The 12,198-nt window shown below is 45.3% G+C and overlaps 1 protein-coding gene across 1 annotated transcript in view; it reads left to right on the forward strand.

The window, feature by feature from the left end:
• The window catches only part of LOC146353340 (olfactory receptor 1f45-like), a 34,590-nt gene extending 23,695 nt beyond the window's left edge, over positions 1 to 10,895 (forward strand). Inside the window, exon 2 of the mRNA XM_084836266.1 lies at positions 10,671 to 10,895. Within this exon, the coding sequence (XP_084692392.1) occupies positions 10,671 to 10,895 (225 nt within the window). The remainder of the gene's footprint in view (positions 1 to 10,670) is intronic.
• Positions 10,896 to 12,198: the final 1,303 nt, after the last annotated feature.

Genomic DNA, 12,198 nt, shown 5'->3' on the forward strand with positions numbered 1-12,198 from the left:
TCTCTCAGAAACCACCAAACTCTTAAAAGCTGAGCAATGCCTCAGAGGCCAGTTGATAACCAGCAGCATCTGGTTAACTTAACAACATGTTTTACTTGTTGGTATTGAAACAAAGATAATTACACCACCAGCACTTCCCATTTGATCTGAGTATGACATTTCATTAAACCTTCCCTCAGTACCTGCCTAAATTTCTTTAGCCCACTGTGAAGGATTGTTGGGCTCACCTCAACGACCCTGCAAGGTAGGACAGGCCCAACCCGGCCACAAGTTCCCCCAAATTGACCCAGTAGTTTCCCTCCCAGGCCAGTAGGCACTGTATTTAGCACTGAAGTTATGCAGGACACACCACACCAACTGGAAGTTGGATAAAAATTTATTGGGGAAAGGAACAAAGAGGAAAGGGAAGGGGAGAAGTGGTAGGTTGTACAGGAAATTACAAGCAGGATTACAATACCCCAAAGCCAGAAATGCCAAACCCCTTGACACACACTCCCAACAGCAAAACAATAACACTAGCTAGTCTACCCTATACATGCTAAAGTATGGGCCTCCCAGGATAGCCACCAACCTGCAACACACCCTCGTTCCGTCAGGGCAAAAGAAGAGACACCCGCCCCCTCTTCGCCCCCTTTTATTGCCCAGCTCTAGCAACTCAAGGCAGATCTGAAGCACCCAGTCATAGCCCAGTCATAGCCCAGTCCCAGGACACCCCACTCCACCCTCCAAGGAGGCTGGATCTTCCCACCAGACACGGCCGTTATCACTTTCCCAATTAACAGGAACAGACGGTGGCCTTGAGCTGCCAGGCGGAGAAACAGCCAAATCACCATTAGCTTCCAGGTGGCTACTTTGAACTTGACAACCCAATCAGACGTCATGGCCATTCCTAACCCTCATTCTTGGCACCCACCCTCTCTTCCCATCTTCCTCAACTAACCTTTATCCACTTCATTGTAATTGAAAGCTGTAAGCGGGGAAACCTCTGGACTCGTTTTGCTTTCAAGTTTTTGCCACGTCAAGAATTAGTTAATACACAGATTGTCCCTGATAGAGGCTAGTTTTTTCTTCTTGCGATACCATAAAGGTTTTTTTTAAATCTTGTTGAGAACATTCCTTCCTTCAAATGTGCCAAATATCCAATTTGGCCCATGCTTTTTGATGGCATAGCATTAGGGATGGATGAAAGTCCCTTACCTGGTCCCGCAGCTTGCTTCGCGGTGGGGGGGAGGCGCTTCGGTTCTCCTCCCGAAGTTCAGGCTGGGGGGGGAGGCACCCCGCCTCGCCCGGCCAAAATTCAGGCCAGAGGGGGAGGAGCCCCGCCTCGCCCGGCCGAAATTCAGGCCGGGGAGAAGCGCCCCGTCTCCCCGGCTGCGAAATAAAAAAGTAAATGTAAAAAAACTGAAACACACACACGTGATAGGCTACGTAACGATTTACGTAGCCTATCACGGCTAGATTTCCAAAGACAGCCGTGATAGGCTACGTAAATCGTTACGTAGCCTATCACGGGTGACTTTGGGGGAAAAAAAAAAGCGTATACGCAAATGGCGGCGCCCATGGGCGCCGCCATTTGCGTACGTGTTTTTTTTTTCTTCAAAGTCACCCGTGATAGGCTACGTAACGATTTACGTAGCCTATGACGGCTGACTTTGGAAATCTAGCCGTGATAGGCTACGTAAATCGTTACGTAGCCTATCACGTGTGTGTGTGTTTTTTTACATTTACTTTGTAATGGTGGTGGCGGCGGCTGGTCAGAAGACTGGCCGCCACCCCTGCCCTCGCTGAAACACCGCCGAAACGCCGTCGGGACCCGCCGCCAAGAGGGACATTTGAGGGAGGTAAGTCCCATCCCGGGGGGGTGTTGGGGGGGGTGGCGGAGAATTTCACCACCAATTTCGGGGGGCCGAATGCATTGGCATTCAGCCTCCCCGAGATTCGTGGAGAAATTCTCCGCCATCCCTATAGCATGGTCACCAGATACTACCGGTTTAGACACAAAAATACCAATCCTCCAGTCTCTGAATGTATATTGTTTTTCCTCTGATTCTTGGTTGTTCTTCCATCCCACTAGAAATCCAAGAGAAGCTTTTTCCATCTTGTTATTATTAATGTATTCACTTGCATAGGGATATTGAAAAATTAAAATAACATCCAAGAGAAACTGTTCATTTTAATAATTGAAAATCTTCCCATCTAAGACATTCTTGAGTCCAATTTAATACATCCCTCTTAATTTCCTGATACAGTTTATTGTGGTTAAATCAGTTTAGACCCTCTAATGTATGAGTAATCCAAACTCTTAAGATATCTTCATGGAGTGTCCCTCCATAGAACTGAATACCTTCTAGCAATTTCATCCTTAGTTCTATTATCTAAGTTAAAATTCATCTATTCAGATTACATTAAGTTAATGTTATATCCAGAAACCCTACCAAAGTTTCCCAACAAACATTCTCAGAAATGAATGTTTGGGACCTTCTATAATTAGGACACTATCATTAGCGAACAGGTTTATTTTCACCTGGTTTATCTTCAGGTTTCGGCCCAAATATTGTGACCAGAACAAATAGCTTCTGCAACAAGTTCTATTCCTGTGGCCAATAGTAACTATGACAATGGGCAATTCTAACAAGTGCCCCTTCTCAGTTGGAAACTCAGGGCACAATGCTATTGGATCTGCCCTGGGTACTCGTCAGCATCTGAACTTGGAGGCTTCCATGTAGCCAATGCTGAGCAGGAGGCGTGTTGCGCCTCCCACTCTGCATTTTAGCTAGACAGGCATTTTCGCCTGTCTAGTGGAGGCTTTGGAGAGGGAACAGTAGGAGGGTAGGGACAGCTGGGAATGGCTCGGATGCCCACATCCCCAGTCTCCTCCCCTCCCGCTCCCCCCAACACGCCCCCTTTAGCCCCCCCATGAGCATGCGTTTGTGAGGTCATAGGAGCAATGAAGCCATCAGTGCGAGCTACGAGGTGGTGGGGGAAGGGACCTTGGCTTCCTGGCTCCGAGGTTTGAGTGCTGCCCCTGTCCCTGGATCCAGGAATTCAAAATCTCCCATGTCCCCAGACACTGCCCAGGGGACATAGGATTGCTCCCTCCCCAACGTTTCACCGCTAAGACAAACAGAAGCAGCAGGATTACATATATCATTCTGATCCATCCAATAAATTCCTGCCCCAATCCAAATTTTGATAACACTTTCAAAGTACTGAGAGCTGAAATAAGGTGTTATTCCAGCAGCACCCTTGCCACACTACCCATCCTGCAGGTGGGTAGCGCAGCCAAAAGAAAAGAGAAAGGACAAGGAGGAAAGCAACTCCCTCCATGTTCTTACTGCTCTTACTGTCTAGCCCATATTTTACCAGCTTGCCAACTAGAATATTGTGCAGGACCTTATTGAAAGACATGCTTGCTAAAGTTAGGATATACCCATCCACAGTATCTCCATGATCTACCAAGCTAGTAACTCTATTTTTTTAAGGTTAGGACTGGCATGATCTGTTCTTAAGAAACGCATGCTGGTTCTTTGTAATCATGGTGTTCACATCTTCACAGACTGACTGCTTAATGATCTGTTTGAGATCCTTTCCAGATGAAAAGTGACAATAAAGACATAGCATTCCAGTTATGCTTATTTAATGTGCTATTGTTATGCTGCTGAGCATAGGATATGACATAAGGTGTCATGGCCCCAAGTTATAGGGATGATTTAGTGATGAGCACAGGACAGGAAGGCCTGGCGTGCTATGGTCCATGGGGTCACGAAGAGTCGGACACGACTGAACGACTGAACAAAGAGCACATCAGGGTCGTTCATGACACATGATGTTGTCGCCACTCCGCAACCCCACAGCTTTCCCCTGAAAATGGCACATTTTCGGATATCCGGTTGGAGCCATGGCGTCCTGCAGTGACTTGCGAAGCTCCACAGGTTGCTTATCTCAAACAGCTGGGAAAAGGTTGAGAAACCTTTTTATCTTCCCCTGGAATTAAAAGGGGAAGCATACAGTACCATCTGGATGAAATCTTGGAAGAACAGCTGCTTCTGCGGAGTAACAGAGGGGCTGAAATCTAAGAATAGACACCGGAGTGACATCTACTGAACGCTGTTTGAAACTCCTAAGCAATTAGGAGACACAAGGACAAACGGCTCCAAATAGTATTTCTGAATTTGAACTACCAGCAATATCTGAGGACTTGTAATTAAATCTGCGTAAGTGTTTGTTTGTTTTGTTTCTGCAATTTTACTTGCTTGTGCTTTTGAAAGTGGAGGATGGCAGTACCAAAGGAAAAAAAAGAAAGGCTTGAGAACGCCACCTACCCCCGCCCCTCAATTGCTCCCTCGGCAAAGGTTTCTAGAAAAGCCAGAGATGAAGAGCAGTTGCTTGCTTTGATAAAAACTATGTCTTCTCAGCTACCAGAGCAGTCAAAGAAACTTGAAACAATTCAGGACTTAATTATTGCCCTCCAGGGGGCTGTGGATTTCATTAATATCTCTTTTCAAAAGATGGAATTGAAGGTCAATGCCCTTGAAGATCGGGTTACTGCTCATGAAACGGCTATGGAAGTGTCTCACAATATTTTGTCTGCTCGATTTTCTCAAGTGGAGGCCTTCACATGTAGAGCAAATCTACGTATCCTTGGTATTAAAGACATGGCTACTGATATAGGTTTGGCTGAATTTATGGATAAACTTTTGCATGAGCTATTTGTTTTATCATCTGATTTTTTATTTGCTATTGAGCATGCATATCATTTTCTTGGTTTAATACATGGCACTAAAGGGACTTTTGGGACTGTTATTGTTCAATTTTCACAGTTTGTAGAGAGTCTCTATAAAAAATTACCTTATGCATCTGGCGAGAGAACGAGGTGAGCTTCGGTGGGGACCAGCAAATGACAAGATTAAGTTCTTTCCTGATTATACTAAAGAAATCGCTGACAGAAGAAGGCAATTCACTAAGGCGAGAAGTTTGGCAAAGCAAATTAACCTGCAATAGCATAGTAAATTTCTGGCTACATTTTGCATTCTTTTCGAAGGCCTGATGAAAAGATTTTTGGATCCTGATGCTGCAGAATCATTTTTAATTGGTATTAAAATTAAAACAAGGGAACCAACTCTCTCAGCCCCGTAATTGGAACTTAGCCATTTTTCCGGTTCTTTTGAAGTGCTGTCTGGGCTATAGCAGATAAGATGTCTAGGCAGTATGCCAGAGTAAATGTTTTTTATCTTTTTCTTAAACTTTTTTCCTCTTATTATTATCATTATGGGATTATTATTATTACTATTTCTTGTTGGCTAAACCTTGAATGTTTATTAATATGCGTTAACTGAATGGTAACATATGGCCAATAGAAATGGATTGTTTGCTCCCATTCCTTTGCTATAAGACTGAGGTTATGATATTGAAAGATAAGGTTTACCGTTTGTGGTGTAGTGGATTGAAGATTTAATAATACTTGCAATGTTTGGGATATAATCTGCAATTGGATTTATATTTGGATATTTCATTTGTTCTTACTGAAGTTTAATATAATCCCTTCTCTCTCTCTCTCTCTCTCTCTCCCTTCTTTTGCTATCCTCCCTTTTTTCTTCTCCTCAGAATACTGTAATGTTGGAAACGGAAGATTCTGATTATGTTGTTGGTAGTGTTTATTTCATTTATAAAAATAAAATAAAAATAGATTAAAAAGAAGAAGAAAGAAAATGGCACATTTTCACGAAGTCATTTTACTGCATCCTGTTTCCTTAAATGTGACTCCCGCATGGTTCAGCTGCAGTGTGCCCCATTCCCCTGAATTAAATCCTGAATGCTGAGTGTGCCTAGGGGTGTGTCTGAGACCTGACTGTGACCTAGTCAAGGAGTGGGGCCATCCCTCCCCCCCATTCCTTTTCCCCCACCATTGGGAGTAGCATGCTTTTGGACTCAGGCTTCTTTTCTCACCAGTTAGCACTATTTCACAGTAGAGCTATTTTGCACTAGCGCTGTTTCACTCTTTCCCCACTTTGCAGTTGCATGCTTTGGATATAGGGCACTTTGTGCTATCTCCTGCTGCTCTCCTTTCCTTCTCTGCAGTTTATTTTTACTTTGCACTCTTTTACAGTAGCACTGTTTCACAGTAGTACTATTTCACAGTGGTGCAGTTTCACCCTCTGACTACTTCGCAGTTGTATGCTTTGGATATAGGGCACTTCTCTGCTGTTTATTTTTACTGTGCACTATTCTGTAGCAGTGCTGTTTCAGTGTTTCAGGGGTGCTTTAGAGCTCACTATCTTTAGCTGGCTGCAGCTTTGCAGTTGCTTACTTTAGTAGTTTATGGACTTAAGACGTTTTCCTGCCACGCTTTTGCTGCTACTTTACTGCTACTTACAATGGCATTAACGCAATACTCATAACTGACTTTCAGTGGGTTGTAACTCATTCTCCACCATTACAGAGATCAAGGGTGCAAGGAGCAGGGCTCCAATAATGCAATAAGGCATCTGTGGTATGGCAGCACCCAGCTTCCTATCAATGTAACCATTCTAGAAGCAGAGCACACTTCTAAAGACAAATGGTGGATGCGAGGGGAGAGGTCTGGGGTAAACCACAGGGACATAATTCATCTCTTCCATTACACTCCCCTGAGCAGGGGAGCATGGACAGGGGCAGGAAACAAGCCTCTCTCATTCGCTGAGCAGCATCAACACAGTTAATGATGTCCAGTTGCACTCGCGGGACTCCGCCCACCCAACCCCAAAGTAAGGCCATTTCAAGTGCCATGAAAACAGGGTTTAGGTAGTGCACACTCCGCTTTTCTTGCTTCGTCCGATGCTGACAGACCAAGCAATTTCATGAAAATCCGGATATAACCAGAAAGCGCTTCTCATACCATTTCCACGTAGATTGGGCCTCGGTGGGGACCAAAATCTTCATTCCCTAGGGCAGCAAAATACCTTGGGCTGTCTTGCCTTGTATGAAGGAGTCTAGGAGCTGTATTCATTAAAGACTGTGCTTGGAATTTCTACCCAACCCAAGAGGTGGTGAAAGGAACTTACTGAAGTAACCCTTTACTTCGCTACATTTTATGCCACAGGTTTCTACTTCTTCTCCATTACAAAATATTGCACTTAATAAGAGATTTGCCTAAAGGGACTGCACTCATGCTTTGTGTAAGAGACAGGCTTGCCACCAGGAACATCTCCTCATTTAGTATTAACATCTACTGTTCCTTTTTCAAGGAACCATAAATTTGTCTTTAAACTGCCACGAGACTTCTTATTGTTTTTGCAGGAATAGACGAACACAGCTTTCCTCTGGATCTTGAATTCTGTTTCTATCTTCTAAGGTATTTGTTGTTTCCCACTTTTGCAAGGAACTGCTGCGTGAAATAAGGAACATGTGGCAAGCAAGCCTAGGAAAAACTGCCTAGATTGCTTGGCTGAATACTTGAAAAGGGCCTTCTGCCCAAATTGGCCCAAGGAAAACCAGATATCACCCACCTCTCCATGGGGCATGATTGGTTCCTGCTGTCAGAGCAGCGTACATTCAGGCTGTGGACCCAGGGTTGTCTATCTCCCCAATACTGGTGACAGCAATTAAGAAATAGTCTTCATTACAGTGGGTAGGATATTCAGGAGGCCTAGTCCCTTAGCTATTGTAGCAGCAAGCTAGGAGAACGTGGCCAGTGCAACACCAAGCAACATTTGTTCAACGTTTAAAGCTTATAGCTTACGGCAGTACTCCCATACCACCTTAGATGCAAGACCTTCACCAGGTACCACGGCTGGGGCATTGGTCAATCTGGCTTGGTGGGGAGGGGTGTAAACCCTTCCCAACCCCAAATATGGCCACAAGACTCTGAACATGGGCAAACCAAGCCTTCCAAAAGAAAATGGAGGAAGGGCACAAAGCCCCCCCCCCCCGCCCACATCCTGTCTCTGGTTGCAACAGGCCACTTTCATGGGCCTCAATGGAGAATGCTTTTCTGAAAGCAAATACATCACAGGGCCCAGATGGTATCCATCCCAGAGTTCTCAAATATAACACTGCTGCTCTTCTAACCAAAATATGCAACGTGTCCTAAGATCAGCCTTAATATGGAATAATTTCACTTATGTGTCATATTTGCACAATAAACAAAGCTCTAAAATGGTCTGACACTCACAGCCAATGTATCCTCAAAGGGAGGATAAGGAGGCTGCAGAGGAGCTGAATGAATTCTTCTCATCGGTCTTCACTGCAGATAGGGATGTTAGAGAATTCTGCCACGGATCCCAGGGGGGGCGAATTCCAGTGAATTCGGCCCCCCAGAATCCATGGCGGAACGGAGCCCCCCGCCCCACCACCCCACGAAAGTCTTGCGAAACGGAGCCTACCTGGCTGTGGCTCCGGCTCCAGCTGTGGTAGCGGTGGCGGTGGCTCTGGCCGCTGCCAGGCTGCTGTGGCCGCAAATGGCAGCCGTCATGGTGGCCACCATTTGCGCCCCTATGCGAGCCCGTGATAGGCTACGTATATATTTACTTAGCCTATCACGGCTAAACCAGGGACGCAAATGGCATCCCCTACGCCATTTGCGTTCCCGCTTTAGCCGTGATAGGCTACGTAAATATTTACATAGCCTATCACGGGCTTGCGTAGGGACGCAAATGGCTGGAGGCTGGAGGCCCCGCTGCGGGTTGGCCCGGCCGGTTGCTCCGCAGCCTGGCCGCAGAGCGGAGCCAGCTGGGCAGGATTCCGGCGGGGAGGAACGGATTGCCTCCCCCCCGTCGAGGATTCCAGAGGGAGGAACAGATAGCCTCCCCCCACCTGCAGAACCCGGAGGAGCCAGTTAAGTGCGGTTTTATACACCCCTAACTGCAGAAGATATTGGAGAGATACCTGTGCCTGAACTGATGTTTTCAGGGAGGGAGTCTGAGGAACTGAGGCAAAAAGTGGTAACAAAAGATGAAGTTTTGAGGAACCTTATCGACAGATTGAAAGTAAATAAATCACCATGCCCAGATGGTATCCATCCTAGCGTTCTCAAAGAACTCAAATATGAAACTGCTGATCTTCAAACCAAAATATGCAACATGTCTTTAACCAGAGGACTGGAAGATGGCCACCAGTGTAACACTAATTTTTAAAAAGAGATCCAGAGGACTGGAAGATGGCCGCCAGTGTAACACTAATTTTTAAAAAGAGATCCAGGGGACATCCGAGAAATTACAGGCCAGTTAGCTTAACATCTGTTCCAGGTAAATTGGTTGAAAGCATTATTAAAAATAAAATTAGTAAGCACATAGATCAATAACTGCTTAAAGAATAGAAAGCAGAAAGCAGGAATAAATGGTAAATTCTCCCAATGGAGGGAAGGAAATAGTGAGGTCCTCCAGGGATCGGTATTGGGACCAATGCTTTTCCACCTGTTCATAAATGGTCTGGAAGTAGGAGTGAGCAGTGAAGTGGCCAGGTTTGCTGATGACACCAAATTATCTAGGGTGGTTAAAACAAAATGGGATTGTGATGAGCTCCAAAAGGATCTCTCCACAATGGGAGAATGGGTATCTAAATGGCAAATGCGGTTCAATGTAAGCAAGTGTAAAGTGATGCATGTTGGGGCAAAAAATCCCAACTTCATGTACAGCCTGATGGGATCTGAGCTAGCGGTGACCTACCAAGAAAGAGATCTTGGGGTTGTGGTAGACAGCTCAATGAAAATGTCAGCCCAGTGTGCAGCTGCTGTAAAAAAGTCGAACTCCATGTTAAGCATAATTAGAGAAGAAATGTAGACTAAAACTGTCAATATCATACTGGCCTTTTACAACTCTATGGTGCAACCACACTTGGAATGCTGTGTACAGTTCTGGTCATCACACCTAAAAAGGATGTTGTAGAGCTGGAAAAAGGGCAACTAAAACAATCAAGGGGCTGGAGCATCTCCCCTATGAGGGAAGGTTACAACAGCTGGGATTGTTTAGCTCGGAAAAAAGGAGGGTAAGGGAGACATGAGAGAGGTCTACAAAATTATGCATGGTGTGGAGAGTGTGGAGAGGGAGACTTTTTTCTCCCTCCCTCAAAATACTAGAACCCAAAGGGGTCATCCCATGAAGCTGATTGGTGGGAGATTCAGGACAGATAAAAGGAAGGACTTCCTCACCCAGTGTGTAGTTAATGGAACTCGCTACCACAAGATGTAGTGATGGCCACCAACTTGGATGGCTTTAAAGGGGGGTTGGACAAATTCCTGGAGGAAAAGGCTACCAGTGGCTACTAGTCTTGATGGCTATGTGCTCCCTTCAGTCCCAGAGGCGGTATGCCTACGTACACCAGTTGGTGGGGACATGGGCGGGAGGGTGTGTTGCACTCATGTCCTGTTAGTGGGTTCCTGGTCGACAGCCGGTTGGCCGCTGTGTGAACAGAATGCTGGACTAGAGCGACCCTTGGACGGATCCAGCAGGGCTCTTCTCGTGTTCTTAAGTCTTGCTAATGAGAGACAGCTAATTTGCTAAGCCCTCCAATCTGGAATGCTGCTTCCCCAGAGTTTATGCTGCAGCACAGAGATCTCCAGGGTGAGCCTTCCTTGGGCCCCAGAGCTCATAGCCTTCAAGGACCAAGGGGAGACATGAACAGAGGCTGGTGGTGCGTCTCCTGCAACAGAAAATTCAGACCAGATTTGCACGGCTGAGGAAGGAGGCCTGCGCAAGGCTTTCTCCACATGTGGCTCCCACATAGTTGTGGTGACTTTGTTCTATGGCACCGTAAGCTGGGTCTATTTCAAGCCACATTCAAAGAACCAGGACCGTTCAGACACTGTGGCAACGGTGATATATACCATGGTTACTCCCATGTTGAATCCCTTCATCTACAGCCTCAGGAACAGTGAGATGAAAGCAGCCATGAGGAGGATCCTTACACAGCGTTTTCATTAAGGTCTTTAAAAATTTAGTTTTTATTTGATAGACAAAGAAAACAGGTAGATATTATGAGGCTAGCAAGCTTACAATGCATCATTCCAGAATTTGAATTCTGCAGGTAGAGGATCAAGGGTTGCTTAATGTGGATTAGCATATGCAATAAATGGATACCACACCTGTATGGATAAGTCTTGGTTTCCAATCCTTTTATAAGTCTCAGTCTGGGTATCAGCTTTTCAGAAAGAGCAAATTTTCCATATTCTGTTCATCCATTTTTGTATCGACAGTCTCGTAGATGATTTCCAGTGTAATGCAGTCTCAAGCCAGGCAGCTGCAAGCTTGACGGCAATCAAGTCTTTATGTAAAAGATGTTCATTCTCAGCTTTGAAAACTGAGAGCAGGATAGGGGCTCCACAATGTTTAATTTGCCATTCAGTAATTTCACATATTGTAGAAAGAACTTGGTTCCAAAAGTCTACAACTAAATGGACATAATTCTCTGCATGGATTATTTTCCTTTCCATACTTCCTGCTACATAACTTCTAGGTGGCACTGAGGTATAGTGGAATAACGCAACTACTCTAGTGGGGACTAGCATGTTGTTTCATTTTCTCAAATAATAGTAGATTTTCCCCACTCTACCCCCCCCCCATTGCTTTAAAAACCAGAAGTGAAACTGGATGGTTGCAACGTCATCTAAAGCCCCGTAAAGAACTGTGAGCGAGGAACAATGACTGCACAATAAAAGCCTCATCAAGAAGAGCTCGTGGTCCTAACTGTTGGCTTACAGTCTAACCAATGTCTGGAAACTAGAACAAAGCTGATCAGACTAAATCCAGGCAAGCGCCCCTGAGTGTTTGAAGTCCTGTTTGAGCCCTCCTGCTACTGGGAGACCTGGGTGTTTAAGTCTATGTAGAAGCCGTGGTTCCAACACATCTAATGTTAGTTGTGGTTAAGTCCCATTTCAACCCATGGAACAGGCCAAGGACAATTGACCTAAGTCTCACGGCCTTCAGTGGGACATAGCCATGATTATGTTCAGTAGATTGGGGCCCATATCTTCTAACTACCCTAATTTCAGGTACGTTGTGAATTTGGGGCTAAGAGTCAATGGCATAGAAAAGGCACTCTGCACATGCTCTAAAGGGCATGGGGCCAGGAGGCTGGCTGACTGATTGAGGGTATGAGGAAATTGCTTCCTCATCCTTTAATTTTTTGGAATTTGGCACTCCTGCACTATTGCACAATTATTAAAAATATTGTGTAAAGTACCGCACCTAAAAAAGGATATTGTACAGTTGGGAAAGGGCAGAGAAG

Source organism: Heloderma suspectum, chromosome 2 (genome assembly GCF_057233095.1).
Source record: "Heloderma suspectum isolate Gila_16-S chromosome 2, 16-S_ref, whole genome shotgun sequence".
NCBI lineage: Eukaryota > Metazoa > Chordata > Lepidosauria > Squamata > Helodermatidae > Heloderma > Heloderma suspectum.